Raw genomic sequence first — 24940 nt, 5'->3', positions numbered from 1 at the left:
TGCGTCTGTAGTTCCAGCTACTTGGAAGGTTGAGGCAGAAGGATCACCTGAGTCCAGCAGGTGCAGGCTGTGGTGGCCATGAACGTGCTGTTGCACTCCAACCTGGGTGACAAGAGTGAGACTCCAACTCAAAAAAAAAAAGAAAAGAAAAATTAAAAAAAAATTTTTGAGTTGGAGTTCATTGTCGCCCAGATGGAGTGCAGTGGCATGCTCCCAGCCACCACATCGTCGACCTGCTGGGCTCAGGTGATTCTTCCACCTCAGCCTTCCAAGTAGCTAGAACAATAGGCACGTGCCACCCTGCCTGACTAGATTTCTGGTTTTTACTGTAGAGACAGGGTCTTGCCAAGTTGCTGGGTTGGTCTCGAACCCCTGGGCTCAGGCAATCCTCTTGCCTCCACCTCCCAAAGTGCTAGGATTACAGGCATGAGCCACTGTGCCCAGCTAGAATTTTTATCATCTTATTGTAGATCCTCCTAAACTGGCAAAAATTAAAGTACTGGATTTTTAAAATTTCAGCAGTTCTAGTTTTAGTAATTGAAAAATATTAAAAGGTAAGTTGTTAATTTCTTGAATTGGGAACATAGATGCAATTTTTTTTTTTCTCTTGAGTTTGAGTCTCACTCTTGTTGCCCAGGCTGGAGTGCAGCAGCACGTTCATGGCCACCGCAGCCTGCACCTGCTGGACTTAGGTGATCCTTCCTTAGCTTTCCAAGTAGCTGGATCTGCGGGTGCGTGCCACCATGCCCAGCTAAGTTTTAAATTTTTTTGTAGAGATAAGAGCTCACCAAGTTGACCAGGAGTTGTAGGCTGCAGTGAACCATGAGCATGCCACTACACTCCAACCTGGGTGATGGAGTGAGGCCCGGCTCAAAAAAATAAGAACAGTGGAGAAGGAGTTCACCAAAATTAGTAGAAAATTACTTTGCTTTGAAGCTGTTTACAAAAAAGAGAGGCCACCAAGTAAAATATAGGAAGTATAGTAGAAAAAGGAAAAGAGCCAAACTGGGTGTAATTAAAGAGCCATGCATGAGGTTATAGCAATAAGTTAGTGAAGTAAGTTACTCCTCCCCTCCAGCCCCAATAGATTTGCTAAGTGACATTGAACCTTGAGAAGCTTGTAGAGATTGAAGGTTAAGGTGGATGTATTATTAGAGAAGAGGGCCAGTGGGTGTTGGCTGACTTCAAGGAGTTAGACCCTGAAAGTGAAGGAAGATAGAAGATTGAAGACTTTTATTTTTAAAGCTAGGAGAGGCCCAATTGATGACCAGTGGGCAGGAGTTATCAAATGGGAAAGAGTGACATTGATAGAAACCAAATTGATAATTATGAGAACAAGATCCTAGATGAGTTGATAAGGCTTGAATTCCTGAAGAGAGAGATGAGAGGATTTTGAGAAAGGGAGAAAATCTTTTTAGTCTGGGACTTAAGTATAGAACCAGAGATTGACCATAGCGACAGTGTTTGTTTTTTAAGTTATTTACTAAAAATGGGGAAACAAGTTGGCAGTTTGCATTCTTTCCATACTTAGCATTTTTACTTGAAAGCCCAACTTTTAAGGAAGGTTTTTATCAAGCTGTGGACTATATCTAGAACATTTGGGGTAAATTTTATGTATTTCATTTGAGAGAAAAGCTGAAGTTTAGTATTTTAAAATATTCTCCCTCCAATGTATATTCTAGGTAGCATTTAAAAAAAAATTCTTCCAAATTAAATGAAACAGATACAGGCTTGATAATATAATTTTTTTTTCTTTCTAGCAAAGTTGGTTAGAATAAACTCTTTTAGAATCATCTTTCTTATTTCCCATCTTAATTTTTTTTGTTTTTATGTGTGAATTTTAATATTACCTTAGTATGTTTATTTCGAACTTTAAACTTCAAAAATATCATTATATCTGCTGGCTCATCTGTCCATTCAATAACAATCTGAGGTAGATGTTTATTTGTGAAGATAGTAAGAAACTGATTATTACTCATTCAGTTTTGCATATATTATATATGCTTGGAAATCAGAGATTGAGCAATTTCCAAGTAAATATTGTTGGACTGCTTTACAAAAATACCTTAGACTGGGTAAATTATAAACAACAGAAATGTGTTGCTCACAGTTCTGGAGACTGAGAAGTCCAGAATCAAGGCACCAGCAGATTCAGTTTCTGGTGAGGGCTTGTTCCTCGTAGATGGCACCTTTTAACTGTTCATTCATGTGGTGGTAGGGACAAATTAACTTTCTCAGTCCTCTTGCATGAAGGCGCTAATCCCCTACAACTGGTCTCCTCCCTCATGATCTAGTTACCTCCCAAAAGTCTCTTAATTCCACCACCTTGGGAATGAGATTTCAACATGAATTTTGGAGGGACATAAATATTGAGACCATAGCATATTCCTTACAGCACCTAGCTTATACTCTTAAGGTTTGCATTTTGCTTACATTTTGAACAAATAAGTGACATACTTAGTATACACTTAATTCTTATCTCTTGTGATAGATTTGCAGTTTGATTTGTAGGTGAAGCCAAGTTTTTCACCCTTTTGAGGATGGTACCATCAGCCATTTTATTCAGCATATTTATGTGAGACTTTACATGTGTCAAATCCTTGCTGTAATCTGCATTTTTCACTACATAGCATGCTTTATGCTTTATGGCATTTCTTTATTTGAGAAACTTCATTATTTATATTTATCAAAATCTCTGTAGGTAGCCTACCCAAATCTTTACAATAAAAAAATTTTAAGGGCAATCCCCTTGGGTCCCCTCCCACTGTGGGAGTTTTTCTGTTCTTTTAATAAATCTTGCTTTAAAAACCCCAAAATTTAAAATAGCTTTCCAAAGTCAAAAAGTGGTTGGTTTGCCAGGCTTGGTGGCTCAACATGTAATCCCGCGCCTTTGGGAGGCTGAGGTGAGTGGATTGCCTGAGCCCGCGGATTCGAGACCCACCTGAGCAGCGAGACCTCATCTCTACAGTAAATCAAAAAATCAGCCGGGCGTGGTAGCGCTTACCTGTAATTCCAGCTACTTGGAAGGCTGAGGCGGGAAGGATCGCAGAGCCCAGCAGGTCGAGGCGGCGGTGGCCAGGAGCGGCCACTGTACTCCAGTCTGGGCGACAGAGTGAGACTTCAACTCAAAAAAAAAAGAAAAGTGATTGGTTTAAATGAAATGTTAACTCCACAGTTTCAGTGCTGCTTACTGCTTTTCATCTGTGGCATGAAATGTAGGGATCAAGTGGAGAAAGTAGAAACTCGTTCAGAGTCAAGTTTTCAGGATAACTTAAATATTTCATTTGAAGTGTTAATTTCCAGAACACCAGACACATAACTTTTGAACTAACTTGAGGAGTTAAAATTTGTTTCTGAGATTGTAAACTCTGCTTCCTGTAGCCAAGCAGGTTTAAATATATATACATACATTGGGCTCATGGGTTTATACCTAGCCTGAAGAGGGCAGTCTCATGTAAAGGAAACATTCTTCAGTTCTGATTAATTCAGTTTTTTCATCAATCTGAATGTTCCATAAGAAACTTGAACAGGTCCAAAACTGATCTTAATCTCAGCTGCCTCTAACCCAACATAAACACAGACCAGCTACCCCATCTGTTCCTGTTCCTGTACAGAGGGGAGAGTTTTGCTGTATAACCCAAGCTGATCTTGAATCCTTGTCCTCAAAACGATTTTCCCTCCTTATTCTCCCGAGTAGCTGGTGTTGTGCTGGATCCTCAAAAGAACCCAAAGGGACTGTGTATGAGAGGCTGAAGAAATGGCCTAGAGACAGCAGATGAGTCATGGACTTCGTTCGGGAATTGACGTACAGGGAAGGTGGTCCAGGAGTGGCTGGCTTGACAGGAAAAAAAACTGTACCCAGTTGTCAAAGGGACATAGATTATATAGCATTTTACATAGGATGAAGTGTGGGATTAAGCATCAAAGGGGTAGCGTTTTTAGTATGCGGGCATAGGGTGAAAGCACACTTACACACACACATCACAAATTAAGTCCTTTGATTCTTCTAGTTGCTTTAGTAATGTCTCAATTCTTAATTTTTTCTAGTAGTTTTTAGCCTGGCTTCCTGGCCTTCTTCTTTCTTAACTTCTCTAGTATACCTACCACACTGTTGTTGGTATGGTAATATTTATTTGTTAAAAAAAAAGGAAGGCCAGGTGCAGTGGCTCAAGCCTGTAATCCCAGCACTTTGGAAGGCTGAGGTGAGAGAATTGCCTGAGCCATGGGTTTGAGGCCAGCCTGGGCGAGGCCAGCCTGGGCAACATGGTGAGATATCATCTCTACAATTAAAAAAATACAGAGAGCCAGGCGTGATAGCACACGCCTGTAGTTATGGATACTTGGAAAGCTGAGGCAGAAGGATCACCTGAAGCCCACCAGGTTGACACTGGCGTGGCTTTGAGCGTGCCACTGCACTCCTACCTGGGTGACAGAGTGAGACTTCAACTCAAAAAAAAAAAAAAAGCTAGACGTGGTGGCTCACACCTGTAATCCCAGCACTTTGGGAGGCAGAGGCCAGCCTGGACAACTTGGTGAGACCTTGTCTCTACAGTAACTAAAAAAAAAATTAGCTGAGTGTGGTGGCATATGCCTGTAGTTCCAGCTATTTGGAAGGCTGAAGTAGAAAGATCTCCTGAGCCCAGCAGGTTGAGGCTGTGGCGGCCATGAGCAAACCACTGCTCTGTAGCCTGGGTGACAGAGTGAGATACCAACTTAAAAAAATAATAATACAAATGTTATACATCTTCATTGTTGACTACTAGAAAATGCAGGTTACTAAAAAGAAAAATCACTACCTCAAGAAGATCACTGGATGGGGAGATTAAGGGGTGATTTTAATTTTAAAATATGTTGTTGTTTTTCTTGTATAGACAGCATTTACCATTGAAAATAATCCCTTGTAAAGTCACTAATCCTGTTCTGAGCTTTTGAACCATCTCTCTGAGATATTTTATATGTCATATATCACCTTTTCTCTCTCTTCTTTATCCTTCCCATAGTATATGCTGAAGTTTCTCCTTAACAAATAAGTTCCTCTGCCACACTTATGCTGACTACCACCCTGTTGCTTTCTCACCCTCCACAATCAAAATTTAACAGTGCCCTAAATAAGAGGTTATGAAACATGCACATGAAAGAATTTAAAAGTCATAGGTGAATATTTTAAAGACTATTATTAGGCCAAGCGCGGTGGTTCAAGCTTGTAATCCCAGCACTTTGGGGGGCTGAGGCAAGTGGATTGCCTGAGCCCATGGTTTGAGACTAGCCTGGGCAACTTGGCGAGACTTCATCTCTACAATAAATAAAAAATTAGTCAGGCGTGGTAGCACACACCTGTGGTTCTGGCTACTTGGAGGGCTGAGGCTGAAGGATCGCCTGAGCCCAGCAGTTGTCGCTGGGGTGGCCGTGAGTGTGCCACTGCTCTCCAGCCTGGGCGATAGAGTGAGACTCCAACTCAAAAAAAAAAAAAAAAGGAATATTAATAAAATATTAACTTTGCTTAAGTTTTTGTGTGACTGGCTTCTTTCAAGAACAGCCTAACGTTAAGTTTCTTTCATGTTGTAAAATGTGTCAGTATGTCATTTTTTTTTTAATGACCAAATAATATTCCATTGTATGGATATAACATTTTGTTCATTCATTAGTTAAGGAGCATTTGGGTCATTTTCATTTTTAGCTATTATGAATAATGCTGCTATGAATGTATGTATATGTTTTTTCATGAATTGTTTTCATCCATTGAGTTTTTATTTTTTAATTATACAATAAAACACTTCTGCATTTTTGTAAAAACAAATAATATAAAAGTGTATAGTGCTAACAAGGATGTTCTCTTTCTCCACTGCCATTTCCAACTATAAAATAACTGGATGTGCTTCCTTCTGGTCTCTTTGTATGCATTTATATAATACTTACATAATTATACCTCTTATTTTTGTTTTGGTATAAAGAAATTATGTTTTTTGTTTTTGAGTCAGAATCTCACTGTCACCCAGACTGGAGCGCAGTGGCATGCTCACTGCCACTGCAGCCTCGACCTTCTGGGCTCAGGCGATCCTTGTACCTCGGCCTTCCAAATAGTTGGAACTACAGGCATGTGCCACCACGCCCAGCTAATTTTTTTATTTATTGTAGAGACGAGGTCTCGCCAAGTTGCCCAGGCTGGTCTCGAACCCATGGGCTCAGTTGGTCCTCTCCCCTTTGCCTCCCAAAATGCTGGGATTACAGGTGTTAGCCACCACACCCAGCCTGGGAAATTATGTATATTTTGGAGGCTTGCTTTTTCTTCATTTCAGTATGTTTTAGAGTTCTTTTTTTGTCAGTAGTGATAGGTCCACATTATTCTTAATTGGTTGCATAGTCTTGTTTTGTTTTGTTTTTTGAGTTGGATTCTTACTCTGTCGCCCAGGCTGGAGTACAGTGGCACACTCCTGGCCACCGCAGCCTCGACCTGCTGGGCTCAGGTGATCCTTCTGCTGGAAGGACACTTCTGTAGTTAGAACTACAGGCGTGCACTACCACGCCCAGCTAATTTTTTGATTTATTGTAGAGATGAGATATCACCATGTTGCTCAGGCTGGTCTCGGGACCCGCGGGCTCAGAGAATCCTCTCGTCTCAGTCTCCCAAAGTGCTGGGTTTATAGGCTTGAGCCACTGCGCCCGATCTAGTCTTATTTTGATATGCCATAATTTGTATAACTTTCCTATTGACAGACAATATATTGTGTCTAGATTTTACTGTTAAAGTGAAGCTGTATCTAAGACTGAGAAGTGAAATTGCTGCTTCAAAGATTATAACTTGTATTTGCTTCCAGTAGATGTTTGGTAATACCACCTCCTGGACCATTTTTAATTAATCCTTGCTTAATGTTCTCAAGTAGCAGGAATTCAGACTGTGAATCCATGTGGACTGAGGTTATGAAATTTCAGGGGGTTTTCCCCCCCTTTACCCGTTGCTAAGTTCAAAACAGGCACATTTCAGTGTTGTCTCCTTCTTTGCCCTTTTTCTTACTCATCTTTACACCTTGAGGAGTCATAGTTTTAGGTAGTACTTCTTTTTTTTTATAATCAATAATTTTTATTATGATATTGTGGGGTACAGTTAAGGGTTAGGTATTATACGGTAGTACTTCTATTATAGTCCTCACTTTGGCTTTGCCTGGGTGGGTTTGTTCAAAATTTCCATGGGGAAACCCAGTCCTGATTCCTGTATTTCAGAGTTCCTGCATTCACTTTGTTTTTGTTTTCTTACAGAATTATTCAGGGTATCTACGCTACTATAGTGCTGGAAATGAAAGTCTGCTTAGTTCTTAAAACACATTCTTCTTCGGCTTTTCATATACCAGAGTTCTAGTATTTTTCCTCTCTCACCATTCTTTTGGGCACTGTTGTACCATGAAAGCATGTAGAAATTATTTGCACATTTGTCTCCTTTTTTAGGGTATGGACTCTTTAAGAGCAGAAATCATTTAGTATGGCCACTTTTTGGATCTCTGTCATTCTTCTGAAAATATTAGTTTAAAATGAAAGTGAATACCTATATTTGTTGAAGGCTTTCCATTTCCTAAAAGGGAAAAGTTTCAGTAACTGTTAGGTATTAAAGTCTGTTGTGATCCACTTGAGAGGGAAAAAAATTATTTTTTATAAAAGAAATTAAGGTCTGTAGAAATGTCCTTAGAATTCCATAGGTGTGCAAATGTTTCCTTAATTTGCATGAGTTGACTTGGCTTTTAAAAAAAAAAGGTGGCCGGGCTCAGTGGCTCAGCCTGTAATCCCAGCACTTTGGGAGGCCGGGTGAGTGGATTGCCTGAGCCTGCGGGTTCGAGACCTGCCTGGGCAACTTGGCAAGACCTCATCTCTACAATAAATAAAAAATTAGCCGGGTGTGGTAGTGTGCGCCTGTAGTTCCAGCTACTTGGAAGGCTGAGGCGGAAGGATCACCGGAGCCCAGCAGGTCGAGGCTGCGGTGGCCGGGAGCGGCCACTGCACTCCAGTCTGGGCAACAGAGTGAGACCAACTCAAAAAAAAAAAAAAAAAGGCAGAATGATTTCCTTGCCTCACATTTCACCTGGAAAGAAGAGAAATGGCTATTGTTAAAACTATTTCTTTAATGTTGTTAGAGGAAAATAATGACCACTAGTTAGTATAATGCTATTGATGTGTATAATATTCTTTTCTTCATTATGCTCTCCTGTTGTTTACTTTTCACCTTTATTTAATTGTTAAATGTAATTGGAGAAAACATTGTTGGCCATTTTATATATTGTCATATTAGAAACTATTGTCATATAGCCTTATATTTTTAATGTTTCCTACTCTTGTTTTTATTTCTTTCTATCCTGAATGAGGTTTTCTACCCTTGAGCATAGTTTCTCAAAGTGTCAGTTTGAGTTAAAACTTTACAAAATGTGAGACCTAACTCCCTATCCCCTTAATTTGCTCCATTTTTCTTTACATTTTAATATACCATATAATACAGTTGAGACTTGAACAGCATGAGTTTGAACTGCATAGATCCACTTATATGCAGATTTTTTCCAATTCCCAGAATTTTATTTATTTATTTATTTTTCAAATGTTTATTTTTTGTAGAGATGGTGTCTCGCTATGTTGTCCAGGCTGGTCTCAAACTCCTGGCCTCAGCAATCCTCCTGCCTTAGCCTCCCAAAGTGCTAGGATCATAGGTGCACCCCACCATACCTGACTCCAATTTCTGGGATTTTAAACCTAAGTACACAGAGAGCTGACTTTCCCTATGGCCCTGCAAAATTTGAATAGACACAGATTTTAGTCTACCAGTCCCCTGACGATACCAAGGAATTAGTGTACATTTGTTTTGTTATTGTTTATTGACCTTTTCTTCCCCCACTAGTTTGTAAACTTTATAAGGTAAGAAATTTTGTCAATTTGTTCATTGATATATTGCCATTATTAGTGTCTAGAAGTATATTCTGTTAACCATTAAAGTATCATTTACATTTTTTATGCCTCAGGTTTTTTTTTTTTTTGAGTTGGAATCTCACTCTGTCGCCCAGACTGGAGTTCTGTGGCTGCTCCCGGCCACCGCAGCCTCGACCAACTGGGCTCCGGCGATCCTTCCGCCTCAGCCTTCCGAGTAGCCGGAACTACAGGCACGCGCTACCACGCCTGGCTGATTTTTTGATTTATTGTAGAGATGAGGTCTTGCTGCCCAGGCGGGTCTCGAACCCGTGGTCTCAGGCAATCCACTCACCTCAGCCTCCCAAAGGCGTGAGATTACAGGCTGAGCCACTGAGCCCGGCTTAGGTTTTTTTTCTTTTTTTTTTTTTTAGTTGGAGTCTCACTCTTTCACCCAGACTGGAGTGTAGTGGCACACTTCGGCCACTGCAGCCTCAACCTGCTGGGCTCTGGCGATCCTTCTGCCTCGGCCTTCCAAGTAGCCGGAACTATAGGCGCGCGCTACCATGCCTGGCTCATTTTTGATTTATTGTAGAGATGAGGTCTCGCCAAGTTGCCCGGGCAGGTCTCCAACCTGGGGGCTCAGGCAATCCACTCGCCTTAGCCTCCCAAAGTGTTGTGATTATAGGCTGAGCCACCGAGCCGGGTCTATGCCTTAGTTTTGACATGTGTTAATGTGGTATAATGCTGTTTAAAAAAATCAATTAGTTTAGAAGCTGAAACTCGGCCAGGCTCGGTGGCTCAGCCTGTAATCCCAGCATTTTGGGAGGTCGAGGTGAGCGAACTGCCTAACCCCCAGGTTCTAGACCAGCTCAGGCAACTTGATGAGACCTCATCTCTACAATGAATAAAAATGAGCCCGGCGTGGTAGCGTGCGCCTGTAGTTCTGGCTACTTGGAAGGCTGAGGTGGAAGGATCACCAGAACCCAGCAGGTCGACGCTGGAGTGGCCGTGCGTGTGCCACTGCACTCCAGCCTGGGTGACAGAGTGAGACTCCAACTCAAAAAAAAAAAAGAGAAACCTGAACTCTGAGAAATGAATGAGCTTTTTTAGGATCCTGTTTAAAATATTTTTTTGAACTAGAGCATTACATTTGATGTATTTTTCATTTGATGTAGTAGCCTTCATCCTAAATAGTATTATTTCTTATTAAACAAATGTATCATTGATTCATTTTTATGATGAGGAAGGAGAAAAAGGGAGGTATTGGCTGTATTACAGAGTCACTGTAGCCAAGCCAGTTTTGAGAGTGTTTAATCATTTATCTCTTAAGGTATTTAGATATATCACGATCCTTCTTACTGACTGTGTAAACACACTTGCCATCTTTCAAAAGAGCTCAAATTCCTTATGAAGTTTCCAGAGATGGGCCAAAACAAGATAAGGTCTAGGTAGATTTGTGTACTCTAGGTTTGAGATGCTTAAAAAAATTTACATTCTGGCCCTGGCCAGTTTTTTGTTTGTTTCTTTTTTTTGATTTGGAGTCTCGCTCTTTCGCCCAGACTGGAGTACAGTGGCCGCTCCCGGCCACCGCAGCCTCGACCTGCTGGGCTCCGGCGATCCTTCCGCTTCAGCCTTCCAGGTAGCTGGAACTACAGGCGTGCGCTACCATGCCCGGCTAATTTTTGATTTATTGTAGAGATGAGGTCTCGCTAACTTGCCCAGGCAGGTCTCGAACCTGCAATCCACTCACCTCAGCCTCCCAAATGCGTGGGATTACAGGCTGAGCCATCGAGCCCGGCTGTTTGTTTCTTTTTTGATGGATGAGTGAGAAATGGAAAATATCTTCTTTTGCTAATAACTCTAGACCTTTTTGCCTGGGAGGACAGATGTCTGTGTACTACTATGCAAATTTTGGGAATAAAGTGCATATTATTTATTTTTTACCCATGGGCTAAGAAAGAAAAAAAAGATTGAGGTGTTGTATTTTGGGGCATGTGTTAAATACTCTAAGATAACAGTCATTTTAGTCACCAGATTCACTCAGAAACATAAGTGATAAAGTTTTATTTTCCAAGTAGTTCTGGTAAAGTTAGGAAAATTAACTTTTTAGTACTATGTTTTGTAGATTTTTTTAAATGCACATATTTTTCTTTTTTTTTTTTAAACAACTTTCAAATCAGAATTTGTATTTTTTTGTTTGTTTTTTTTGAGTCGGAGTCTCTGTTGCCCAGGCTAGAGTGTAGTGGCACTGTCACGGCCTCCGCAACCTTGACCTGCTGGACTCAGGCGATCCTTCTGCATCAGCCTTCCAAGTAACTGGAACTACAGGAGTGCACCACTACTCCTGGTTAATTTTTTGATTTATTGTAGAGACAAGGTCTTGCCAAGTTGCCCAGGCTGGTCTCAAACTCATGGGCTCAGGCAGTCCTCTTGCCTCCGCCTGCCAAAATGCTGGGATTTCAGATGTGAGCCACTGCATCCGGCAGGATTTGTATTATCAATGATGTGTCATTGTTTAATTGGCAGCAGTTTTTCTTTCCTAGCATTATATAAAATAATGGCGCATCTTACAATTGGTGGTGTGTTTTAGATTCAGAGGACAGTGGTACCTTTGTTAATATGTTTACTTTGTAATATATTTGTGATTAATTTTCCCATGTCACCAACTTAGGGACAGACAAGTGTAATATTTGGCCATGAACCCCTGAAACACTAATTTCTTATGCCTTTATCCCCCTCTCCCACCATGGTTTCTGGGTGTTCCACTGCTTTTAGTACAGTATTACTTTCTGCAGTTACTTGCCATTTTGCAGTTACCTCAGTCTGTAACCAAAAACACTAGAAGGCCGAGCAGTATTGCCATGATGGTTTTATAAGCTGGTAGTGTCATTGCTTTTGTTAGTATTCTGTCCTAATGATAGTGTTTCTCACCTACTTTTGTTAACACTTTGTCTTCAGAGTTAGAAGTCAAATGCCTCTTTATGTGATTATATTGTTTTCTATATCTATATAACATTATATAGTTTTCAGTTGATTGTACAGTTCTTCAGATTTACAAATGAAATTGAATTTTTATTTATTTTTACATGGAACTCTTAGGTCCTTCTCATTCAGCTTTTCTGTGTCCACATTCAGGAAACTTAGAACTAGTTTCTTAGAGGAGCCAGAGGACCCTTGTGAGGCCTGCCGATGGGCTTGATGACACATGCCTGTAGTTCCTGCTACTTGGAAAACTGAGGCATAAGGATCACCTGAACCCAGCAGATCGAGACTGTGGTGGCCATGAGCATGCCACTGTAGTCCAGCCTGGGAGACAGAGTGAGATTCCAACTCAAAAAAACAAAAAATTAAAAATAAATAAATAAATTGCTTGGGAATTCTCTTGGAGGTTGTCCATCACAGGTCCCTTCCGTTATGGAAATGTAAGAAGTAGTCTCAGAGTGGGGAGAAACATTTGTTTTGTGTAGCATCCTTCACCGTTAGGTTCAGGAGATCGGGGTAATTATATCAACAAAATACTTTTTAGCTTTCTTTTATTTTCTTGTATTTCAGTTGGCAGCTATGCAGTTTGACTCTCCTTTACATTCTTGTTTCACTAAGAGCTGTCCTTGACTTAGTTCTCAGGATCTAGAGGACTTTCACAGCACTGTTTTCCAAAAATGTGGTTATTGAAATAAGGCTTCTTTGAGATGCTCTACAATGAGAGGGTTCTATTGTTTTTGGAAAACTTTTTTTTTTTAACGGGGGAAAGGAGGCATTATTTGTTTGTGAGAGACAGGGTCTCACTGTGTTGCCCACACTGGACTCAAATTCCTGGACCCAAGCAAGCAGTCCTCACTCCTCAGCATCCCAAGTATCTAGGACTATAGGCATGCACCGCTGCACCCAGCTATTTTTGAAAACTTCTTTAAGTCATCTTTCTTCCTTTGGTGAATCACTGTACAAATTAGTATATGAGAAGTCCTTTTGAATAAACCAGTTTTCTTTGTTTGATCTAGTGTTTTTTAAAATGTACTTATCACAGAATCTCCATTTGTTAAGTAGAAGAAATTAAAAGCCCTTTTCTTTTTTTGAGTTGGAGTCTCACTCTCTTGCCCAGACTGGAGTGCCATGACACACTCAGTGGCCACCCCAGTGAGGACCTGCTGGCCTCCACAATCCTTCCGCCTCAACCTTCCAAGTAGCCAGAACTACAGGCACACGCTACCATGCCCGGCTAATTTTTTTGATTTTATTGTAGAGACGAGCTCTCCTCAAATTGCCCGGACTGGTATTGAACCTGCGGGTTCAGGCAATCTTGCCTCGGTCTCCCAAAGTGTTGGCATTACAGGCTGAGCCACCAAGCCCAGCCTAAAAACCCTTTTCTATAGTAGTAATTTGCCACAAATTTGTCCCTCTTTACTCACACCAAATCATTTAGGCGAATTTAAAGTCCATTACAGTGAATCATAGTAAGGAGTTGGTGTTGGATGACTAAGCTTTTCTGAGAGTGTCATGAGTTGAAAAGACCCACAAATATTGCTATATTGATAGTGATGTTTCATTGTACAGCAGAAACCAGTTTTTAAGCAGAGAAGCTTTGACTAATGAACCAGTATCCATGCTTATTTTCTTTACTCTAAGAAAAGACACTTATTAAAGATCTTTATAATCTTGCATGCATCTTTAATAACATTGGTTATTTGATTTTAAAACTCATAAATTAGGCAGTGCTGTGGGTGTTTTGGTTGTACACTGAAAAAGAATGTGCACTGATAATAACAGAAGAGATGTATAATAAATTTTGGATAAATAAGCATGCGAAATACGTAGCCGTTTTAGGGCATTTAGTATATGGGAAGAAAATCTTAAAGATCTCGGGTTTTTGTATGTTTTATTTATTACGAACATAAATGATGTTCATAACAGTAACCTTGAAAGATTCAGTTATGTCCAGGCAAACCTATCTAAGAAAATAAATATGGACAGTAGATTGTAAATTAAAATTACTTTTAAATTTTCAAAAGACTTTTTTGCATAGAGAGTTACTTTTATAGTTTCTCTGGAAAGCTTGTCTGTAAATGGCACATTCTTTAAAGATTATGGAGAGCTTTGGTTTCTATAATTGGAAAACAGCACTGCTAAAACTTTAAAGCACCTTATTTTTTTATTTTTTCTTTTTTTTCCTTTTTTATTACATTTATTAATCAGGAAACAAGTATTTGTGATCCTATAATATGGCAATCATTGTGTTGGGCATGTTTGCAAATTTCTATTCAAATATTATGTTGTGATGATTTCATTAGCAGCTAATATTTTGATTAATCAGATATGCTAAAGTATTTTATCAGTCTTTACACAGTATCATTCTAAAATATGTATTAAAATGTTTGCAATAATGTTATTGATGATTAATAAAGTTAAAAATGTGTTGACAAGCACCTAAAGATTATCTTAATAGTACACATATGTGCTTTTAAAGATTTAAAGTCTGAACTCCATAGATGTCAAAATGTAGTTAAAAGAAACAAGTTAATTCCATTAATTTCCCTGTGGGATTTTGCTAAAAGAAAAAATACTCATCACATTGGTGGTTAATATCGTCAGTATTTTGACTTTAACAAAATATCATTTGCAAGTTCACATTCCTATTATGTGGCAAAAAAACTGCATCCTGAAAAAGGCATACCTAAAACGTCATTGTTAGAGTACAGCAGGGACAGGGTGAGGGTGGAGAGGTGCAGGGAAGGCACACAGCATTGCTGGGGCTGGCAACCCGGAGGTGCACCCTCGGAACCTAGAGATCCGAGTAGATTGCAAAGAATTGGAACACACAAAAAGGTTAAGAAAGAAAAGTTTATTTAAAAGGAAATTAAAGAGAAAGTGAAGGAAGAAAGAAGATTCATCTCCCCAAGGTGGGGGAGGGGGACCAAAGCCAGGAAGCATGGCAACAGCCATGGCTCAAATAGCACATGGCCACACCAGACTCTGGCAAGGCAATGGCCGTATTTTTTATTTTTTTACTTTAAAGCACTTTAAACCCAGGCTGTTAATACATTATACAGGTTGAGCATTCCAAATCTAAAAATCCAAAATACTCCAGAATCTGAAAACTTTTGACACTCAAATTTAATATTTATTGGAGTATTTTTTATTTTGGATTTTCAGATTTGAGATGCTCAATGGTACATCTGAAAAATCTGAACACGGTGCCAAGCATTTTAGTTAAGGGTTACCCAGCCTGTAACTTCAGTAGAGTAGCTCTGAAGTCTTAAAAGAAATGGATGTTTTCTAGGTAGCCAACTGCTCTTCATAACTGTTTTACAGCATTAGTGTTGAGATTTTTTTCATGTTGAAGAAATCTCTCTGTTTTGTGCACTGAAATTTCAAAGCTATTTTTTAAATGTAAGATTAGCCATCATGCAAAACTTACTGGTCAAGCAGTTAATAAAATATGTTAAGCGTCCCGTTGAAGTGTTTTATATTTTTCAGTTCTTGCAATTGACAAAGCAGTTTTAAACCCTACCCAGGTTCCTTTGCTTCTTAAAGCTGCCAGTCCTGGCCTTTAAGGGGCTCATGTGTTAAAAATTCTGGAATCTCGTTTAGCTGTATAGCTTGAGCCTCAGGCTGATCTTCCTCGTCTTCCTTGGTTTTCTTGTATTTAAAAAACAAGTCAGACTTTAAGAAGCAGTTGTAGCTGTTTTACTTCATGAGATTGAAATTCTCGTCCTGGAGTTTCCAGAATGTCAGAGGACATGGTTCTTCTAAGATCTTTTCATTGAGCTGAGACTGCCTCTCCACATTAACTTGTGACAAGGCCTTACTGGACAGAAAGTTCATGTAGATCTCTTTTGCCTTTTTTCTGCAACTCCTGATCTTTTGGTTTTTAAAAAATCTTCACATGCTAGCCAAAACAAAATATTTTCTTCACTGAATTGCTTTTCAAAAAATTTCCTAAATTTTTTCATGCCTTCTGGCTCCTTCAGCAGTCTCTCCAGGGAAGCAACACCTTTGGTTATTCTCTTGAGGCTCTGGTGGTGGCTGCTGGAACTACTTCACTGTTGTGGATGTATTTACTGGTTTATTATAAATAGGATATTTAGTGGATACAGGTGAAGAGATGCATAAGACAAGGCATGAGAGAAGAGATCTAGAGGTTCCATGCTGTCTCTGGGCACACTACACTGCAGAAACCTTCACGTGTTCAGCTATTTGGAATCTCCAGTGTTGATTTTTTTTTTTTTCTTTTTCTGAATCAGAGTCTCACTCTGCCCAGACTGGAGTGCTGTAGCATAATCACGATTCATTACAACTTCAACCTCCTGGACTCAGGCAATCTTTCCACCTCAGCCTTTTGCGTAGCTGGGACTACAGGCACATGCCACCAACTAATTTTTTTTAAAGTTTTTATAGAGGTCTCACTGTGTTGCCTAGGCTGTTCTCAAACTCCTAGGCTCAAGCACTCCTCTTGCCTAGGCCTCTCAAAGTGCTGGGATTACAGGTGTGAACCACTGTGCCTGGCCTTTGTTTTTGTTTTGAAGTCGAAGTCTCACTCCATTGCCCAGATTGGAGTGCAGAAGCATGATCACGGCTTACTGCAGCCTAGACCACCTGGGCTTAGGCTATCCATTTGCCTCAGCCTCTCAAGTAGCTGGAACTACAGGTGAGTGCCAGCATGCCTGGATAATTTTTTGAATTTTTGTAGAGATGAGGTCTCCCTCCGTTGCCCAGGCTGGTCTCCAACTCCTGAGCTGAAGTGATTCTCCCAAAGTGTTGAGATTTTTAGGCATGGACAACCATATCTGGCCTGAAATATTTTGACAGGTTGTGAATTATAGAATTGACTATTCAAAGTTTGAGAATTCGGTATATAAAAATATATAGAATATATAAGGGGCCTGTAAAGAAAAAGGTATGAACATTTAGAGGACGTATAATAAATTTCAGACTATAGGAGAATAATATCAGCGACAGCTAAAGGAAATTGTGTGTTTAAGTACAAATTATTATTGATGTTCTTTTCTAGAAACGGCTACAGAAAGAACTGTTGGCTTTGCAAAATGACCCACCTCCTGGGATGACTTTAAATGAAAAGAGTGTTCAAAATTCAATTACACAGTAAGTCATTTTTTTGGTTTTATTTTAAGGATGAGGAGTACAATTCAGGATTAGGTAGTTAAGTGGTCATTTTACAAGTAAAGTATGGGCCTCTCTTTGGTCTCTGCTTTATCTGACTTGAGATCAGGTATCCTTATTGTTATGTGACTCTTCCCCCCCCCCCCCCCCCCCTTGGCAGTGTCCTGCTATTGCCAGTCCCTTTCTTGCAGTGTTATGATAAATGCTCAGGGTCCACTTATGAGTGAGAACATGTGGTACTCGGTTCTTTATTTCTGTGTTAGATAACTGAGTATTATAGACTCTCAATCTTTCCAAGTTGCTGCAAAGTCCATAATTTTGTCCTTCTTTATGACTGCATAATATTCCATTGTGTGTATGTACATATTTTTAATTCAGTCCACTTAATTTTTAAAGTACTTTTTTATTACATTTTATTCCATTCTCTTATACCAAGAGGTAAATACAGTACACAGATCTTATTCTCTGCATTTATATACAATCAATTTTGTTTTACATTCTTCCTTTTATTGTTAGCATTCTTCCTTTTATTTTTTTTGCGTCAAGGTCTCATTCGGGTCATCCAGGCTGGAGTGCCATGGTACAATAATAGCTCACCACAGCCTCAACCTCCTGAGCTCAGGCAATCCTTCTGCATTAGCCTCCCGAGTAGCTGGGACTACAGGCATATGCCACCTTGCCTGGCTAATTTTTTTAAAATATTTTTTTGTAAAGATGAGGTCTCCCTGTGTTGTGTAGGCTGGTCTCGAATTCCTGGGCTCAAGCAATCCCCCGCCTCAGCCTCCATTGTGTAATTTGTAAAGCTTCTTCTTTTGTTTTTAAAACTGTATCTTTGGTTAGTAAGATTTTTTTGTTTTTCAGTGTTTTGCTTAATAGGAGAGCATTTCAACATTTTGGTCAGACTTTGTTTTTTTTATATGATCCTCATCTATGATAGAGCCATTTGGTATGAAATTATTTATAAAATTAAAAAAATATATATTTAGGACTTTGAGGAAAATAGCAGCCAAGAGGTATCCCATTCCCTAAACATAGTTGTATCCTGTATAGAAGGGTAACTAAATGAAAATCTGACTCAGCAATCTTATTAAATAGATAAGAAACTTTTCCATGAGGATAAAAAAGTGAGGGGTAGGAGGAAGACAGGGAGTAGAGTAGAAGGCCCTTCCTGGATGTGTCAAGAAGAGGAGAGATAGAAGGGTCCCCTTTCTTAAAAATGAACATGTGAGTTAGTTAGAAATGTTTTTTGAAATATTCTTCTAAGAGCTCAGCAATCAGTATAGTTGATCCTGCTCACTTTTTTGATTTAATAATTTTGTTAGACAATAGTAAATGATCTAAAATAGGGAGGAAATTTAAAATTAAACCTCACTTTAAAAAAATCTCTAAAAACAAAAGGAAAAAAAGCCAATAAGATAAAAGTTTCCAGCTTGTAGGACAAATGGCCCAGTTCAGATATTTAGAATATTCTAGGTCTAGAGGTTATTCTAGATAAAAGTGACCAAAATGTATATGACTTATCCTTTCAGGAGAAGCTATTGTGATTACCTTTGACATTTGAGTTAGTACCTAAAACAGCAGTCAGTTCTTTAAGAATACAAATATTAAGAATGGATATAGTGACTCTTTTGAAAATGTAATACAAATCTTTAGCTCTATAACAGTTTCTTTAAAACATTGCTGGGTGGGCGCGTTGGCTCAGAGGCCAAGGTGAGAGGATTGTCTTGAAACCGGCGGTTTGAGACCAGCCTGGGCAATTTGGTGAGAAATCGTCTCTACACTAAATCAAAAACTAAGTCAGGCGTGGTAGCACGTGCCTATAGTTCTAGCTACTTGGAAGGCTTAGGCGGAAGGATTGCCTAAGCCCAGCAGGTCGAGACTGCGGTGGATGTGAGCATGCCACTGCACTCCAGCGTGGATGACAGAGTGAGACTTCAACTCAAAAAAATAAAAATAAAATAAAACATTGCTGAGGCCTGGTGCAGTGGCTCAAGCCTGTAATCCCAGCACTTTGGGAGGCCAAGGCGAGAGGACTGCCCGAGCCCACGGGTTTAAGACCAGCCTGGACAACTTGGTGAGCCCTCGTCTCTACAGTAAATCAAATAATTAGCTGGGCGTGATGGCATGCACCTCTAGTTCCAGCTACTTGGAAGACTGAGGCGGAAGGATCACCTTAGCCCAGCAGGTCAAAGCTGTAGTGGCTGTTAATGTGCCACTGCACTCCATCCTGGGCGACAGAGTGAGACTCAAAAAATAAAAAATTTAAAAGATAAAACATTGCTGAGCTCTAAATTGATTTTTCATTTATATCATACAAAATTTGAAACTGCTATTCTAAAACAACCAAAAATGGAGCACACATTTAGAGTATTTGGCATTTGTTTTGTATAATGAAACAAAATGGAACTCCGTCTGACTTTTTTTACCCTGGTACTGATTATATCCCATTTTCATCTTTTTCCTGTCTCCTTTGAACTTACCTCAGAATATCCTATAACAGATAGCCCTATTGTTCTCAAGGAAGTTTATAATGATGAGATTGCTTCCTCTTTCAACTTTTACTTTTTTGGGGAAAGATGGTGAAGCCAACACAACACAATAGTTTATAAAAGCTAAAGGAATGTTTAAATATTTTTGTAATAATAGATTACAAAATATTTTTATAGATTATCAAGTAGTTATACCACAAATTATAAGTGACAAAGCAGTAATATCTTTGCTACAAAATAAATCCTGTCATTTAGAGAGATTAGTCAGGCAAGAATTTTTCTTTTAGAATAATTTGTTATAAATAAACTATAAAATTTTTTAATTATCTTTGAACCATTTTCCAGGATATGAAAATAGTCTTATAAAAAATCAGGGCCAGGCATGGTGGCTCATGCTCATAATCTGAGCAGTTTGGAAGTCTGAGGCAGGAGGATCGCTTTGAGACCAACCTGGGTAACATAGTGAGACCCTGTCTCTAAAAATAAATAAATTAGCCAGTGTTGGTGGTGTGCTTCTATAGTTCCTGCTACTCTGGAACTACTCAAGTAGATCACTTGAGTCCAGGAGTTCGAAGTTACAGTGAACTATGGTCATGCCACTGCACTCCAGCCTGGGTGACAGAGTAAGACTCTGTCTCTTAAAAGAAAAATAAAAATAATGAGATTGTTAAAATAGGATTCTGTGGAATGTGGTTATGGATATGGAAGATGCATAAAGATAATGGAAGTGGCTGGGCGTGATGGCTCTGCCTGTAATCCCAGCACTTTGGGAGGCATAGGTGAGAGGATCGCCTTGAGACCACAGGTTCAAGACCAGCCTAGGCAACATGGCGAGACATTGTCTCTACAATACATCAAAAAGTTAGCCATGCATAGTGGTGTACGCCTGTAGGTTCTAAGAAGGCTGAAACAGAAAGATTGCCTTAGCCCAGCAGGTGGAAGCTGCAGTGGAGTGAGACTCTGACTCCAAAAATAAAAAAATAAAAAAGAAAGATGATGAAAGCTCATTAAGCTGCTTTCTGGAAGACAGTCTAGTAGTGTGTATTTAGTAAATATACACCTAACACCATCCGAAGAAGGAATAGAGGGATACAAAAAGATTGACTTAGAACTTTTAGAACTGATTGAGAAATTTAGAACTTAGTAACTGTACTCATTTCAACAATACTAATTCTTGAGATAATTTGTGCTGTGAAATGGCATCACTTGAATTACAGTCTGTAGTCAGCATATGAGGCAAAAATTTTGTATAGTCATAATTTTCCTTTGAAATCCTTCAGAAAGACTATATTTGTACATATCTTGTCTTAATAAATCCACCAAAGCCAGTTTTTCCTCTAGAGTGGAATTGATGGGTTTCTTTGATTAGAAGCTATGATATGTGAAATTTAAATTTAAAACTGAGACTGACTGAGAGACCAGTGCATGTACTTCTCCCATCTCATCCTTACTCTGGGGCATGTGTTCATGATTGGAATCATAAACACTGATGGCTTGAATGTGTGTAATTTAAGTGTGCACATAATGCAACTACTAGACTTCTGTTTCATGTAGGCATCAGTAATACAGTAAACCACAAAATAACCCAAATGAATTGCACCCCTCAAAACTTTAACAGTGGTTATTGCTAAGTGATTTTTATTTTATTTATACTTGTCAAAATTTTTTTCTTTTCTTTGAGTAGGGATCTCATTCTGTCACCCAGGCTGCAGTGCAGTGGCATGCTCATGGCCACCACAGCCTCAACCTGCTGGGCTCAGGTGATCCTTCTGCCTCAGCCTTCCAGGTAGCTGGAACCACAGGTACACACTACCACAACCCGCTAATTTTTTGATTTATTGTAGAGATGAGGTCTCACCAAGTTGCCCAGACTGATCTCAAACCCCTGGACTCAGGCAATACTCTCACCTCGGCCTCCCAAAGTACTCGGATTACAGGCATGAACCACTGGCCCAGCACTTATCAGAATTTTCTACAGTGAACATAATGTTTTTTTTTAACTAATAAAAGTTACTGAAAATTACTATCCACAATGTTGAAAATTATGCCTTCTTTAACCTATGTCATGCAGATATTACAAGAATTAATGAGATATTTGCTTAGCTCTTATTTTAAAAGCTGTGCTTGTATAAATCATATGTAAATTTATGGTATGTTGTGTGTCCTAAATTATAAACAGGATGAAGGACATCATTTTTCCTTGGATTATCTCTCTGCTAATTGATACAGGGGAAAATATTTTTTAAAAAGGAATTTTGAAGGTTAAGAAGGACCTAGTATATTTTTTTAAATAGGCCTTTTTTTGTTTTGTATGCAGCTTTTTGCATTGTGTTTAATTTATTGTGTATTGGCTCTGAGTCAGGAATGTCCTAAATTTATTGCATATATAGTGTAATCTCAGCTATTATGAGATGATTATCTATATATTTGAGGTACTTAAAACCGAAGAAGTAAAATAGCTTTCTCACGCAGCTAGTTTTAGTGGGTTAACTATAATGGCCACTTTACTATAACTTCTTGACTTAACTGTAGTTATAACTATAACGTTCTAATTTCACTGTAGCTTTATCTTTTGGGTCTGGGGTGATATCTTCTATTACTATGTATGGTACTTGTTATTCTGAAAATGAACAGCCATGATTTTAAGAATTTGTATACTTTAGCTGATTTCTTTCAGAGAATAGGCACATTTATTATTTTATATACCCCTAAGTTCATAGTATGTGTGATGATGACTAGAACCTCAGCACTGTGTTTTCTATTTTCCTTTGTTTTTTGTGTGTTTTAAATAGAAGAAAGTTTTATATCTTAAAAGTATAAGATCATCCAGGTGCAGTGGCTCATGCCTGGGAGGCAGAGGCGAGTGGATTACCTGAACCCACAGGTGCGAGATCAGCCTGGGCAACTTAGCATGACCTCATCTCTACAATTAACCAAAAAATTAGCCGGGTGTGGTGGTGCACACCTGTAGTTCCAGCTACTTGGAAGACTGAGGCAGAAGTATCGCCTGAGCCCAGCAGGTTGAGGCTGTAGTGGCCGTGAGTATGCTGCTGTACTCCAGCCTGGGTGATAGTGTGAGACTCCAACTCAAAATAAAAAAACTGTAAGATCGAGGGAATTGGCCAGATGTAAGTAATTATAAGTGACAGAGCTATAATCAGGAACATCAGTTCATTTTTGCTTCTAAATGCTGTCCCATCATCATTGGGCTTATGGTTTGTTATCATTATCCCCTATTCTTTTTTTTTTTTTTTTTTTGAGTTGGAGTCTCACTCTGTCACCCAGACTGGAGTTCAATGGCAACTCCCAGCCACCGCAGCCTTGACCTGCTGGGCTCCGGCGAATCTTTCGCCTAAGCCTTCCAAGTAGCTGGAACTAGAGGTGTGCACCACCACGCCCGGCTAATTTTTTTTTTTAATTTATTGTAGAGATGAGGGTTTGCCAAGTTGCCCAGGTGGGTCTCGAACCCGTGGGCTCAGGCAATCCACTCACCTCAGCCTCCCAAAGCGCAGGATTACAGGCTGAGCCACCGAGCCTGGCTATCCCCTATTCTTTTAAAGAAAATAACAAGGGATAGTATATAGAATATAACTAAAAACAAGGTGGATGCAGTGGTTCACGCCTGTAATCCCAGCACTTTGGGAGGCCCAAGGCAAGAGGATTGCCTGAGCCCAGGAGCTTGAGACCAGCCTGGGCAATATGGCGAGACCTTGTCTTTACAATAAATTTAAAAATTAGCCAGGCATGGTGGTGTGCTCCAGTTATCCCAGCTATTTATTTACTTATTTGAGTTGGAGTCTCACTCTGTCGCCCAGACTGGAGTGCAGTGGCACGCTCCCGGCCACCACAGCCTCAACCTGCTGGGCTCCAGCTGTCCTTCTGCCTCAGCCTTCCAGGTAGCTGGAACTACAGGTGTGCACTACCACGCCTGGCTGATTTTTTGTTTTATTGTAGAGATAAGGTCTCGCCAGTTATACTAGCTATTTAAAAGGCTGAGGCGGAACAATTGTCTGGGCACAGCAGGCCGAGGCTGCGGTAGCCAAGATCGTGTCTCTGCGCTCCAACATGGGCAACAGAGACTCCAACTCTAAATCAGTCAGTCAATCAGATTTATATTTGTGATTGTTATACATGAGAATGAAAACAAAATAAGGTTGCAGAGATACCATAGAAATATATTCTGTGCTTTATTAAACAATTGAAACATAGTGAGAAATAGAAAGTATAGAGCTTTGCTTAACCATTAGAGTACATGAACTGGTGTCAGCTTAGCTTCCCTTTCCGTTTAGTCTTCTCTAGAGTATTCACGGGAAAATAGGTCTGACACTATAATCATTGTCAATACCTATTTTCCCATTGCTTCAACCATTAGTATCAGAAAGGCAGTTGATTAGTTTGATGTATTATTTTATGTTATGTTATATGTGTTTGTTAAGTGTTTTGTTATATGTTTGAGACAGGGTCTTATTCTGTTGCCCAGGCTGGAGTACAGTGGTATATTTGAATATTTGGGCTCAGGTGATCCTCCCACTTTAGCCTCCTGAGTAACTGGGACCACAGACACATGCCACCACATCCAGCTAATTTTAGTTTGATATTTTATATGTTTTTTTCAGTCATTGTAGAAGTAGTCTTTTGAAAAAATAATAAATTATAAATCAAGTAGGAAGTACACAGACTTTGGTGTCAACACACCTGAGTTTGGGTTTTTATTTTGTTTGTTTTATCAAACCTGGTTTAAAATTTAGCTCTGTTCTTACTAGCTGTCTGACCTTGATCTAGTTATTTGACTCCGAATGTCAGAGAAGGGAATAGGGAAGGAGGTGTTAATAATCACATTAAGTGTTGTTGGGAGGATGGTGTGTGCTGTTACACATAAACAACTCTTGTCCCAGTGCCTGCCATAGAGGAAGTACTCAGAGTTCCTTTTCTCCTTCTGAACTCAGTCCCTTTTATCTTAAGTTGTTAATTTGTTTTTTCTATTCTAGGTGGATTGTAGACATGGAAGGTGCACCAGGTACCTTATATGAAGGGGAAAAATTTCAACTTCTATTTAAATTTAGTAGTCGATATCCTTTTGACTCTCCTCAGGTAATTGCCTTGCTTTTTCAAATTTTATTGTGTTTTTAGGTAGCAAAATGTTAAATTAGCAATTTTTTACTAAGCAAAATTGTATGAAATAAAATAATTATAAATAAGTAGATGAATTTGTTCTTTCATTACCTTGTTTGTAATACAATCAAGATATTATGAACATTTTACTTTATTGGGATTAGGGCATTGTTGCCTTTGCGCATCTAAGAACTTAAAATTGTTAGCAGAAAAGACACAGAAATCTAACCAGATCTCAAAGAAGTTAGCATTTTGGAATAACTGGAGGCACTTTTTCCTGGATAAGTGATAGAATGACACAGGGAAGAGACTAGTGCTCTGTTGGGAATACATCTTTGATTTTG

General features: G+C 39.3%; 1 protein-coding gene and 1 pseudogene across 1 annotated transcript in view; one reads left to right on the top strand and one right to left on the bottom strand.

Moving 5' to 3' along the window:
* UBE2W (ubiquitin conjugating enzyme E2 W) overlaps nt 1-24614 on the top strand; it is a 45216-nt gene extending 20602 nt beyond the window's left edge. The window contains exons 2-3 of the mRNA XM_008070766.1: nt 16886-16977; nt 24473-24614. Of these exons, the coding sequence (XP_008068957.1) occupies nt 16886-16977; nt 24473-24614 (234 nt within the window). The remainder of the gene's footprint in view (nt 1-16885; nt 16978-24472) is intronic.
* Nucleotides 15434-15914, bottom strand: LOC103273344 (annotated as a pseudogene).
* Nucleotides 24615-24940: the final 326 nt, after the last annotated feature.

The sequence above is a fragment of the Carlito syrichta genome, unplaced genomic scaffold (assembly GCF_000164805.1).
Source record: "Carlito syrichta isolate Samal-C Ts95f unplaced genomic scaffold, Tarsius_syrichta-2.0.1 Scaffold314008, whole genome shotgun sequence".
Classification (NCBI taxonomy): Eukaryota; Metazoa; Chordata; class Mammalia; order Primates; family Tarsiidae; genus Carlito; species Carlito syrichta.
This window is presented reverse-complemented; position numbering and strand designations above follow the sequence as displayed.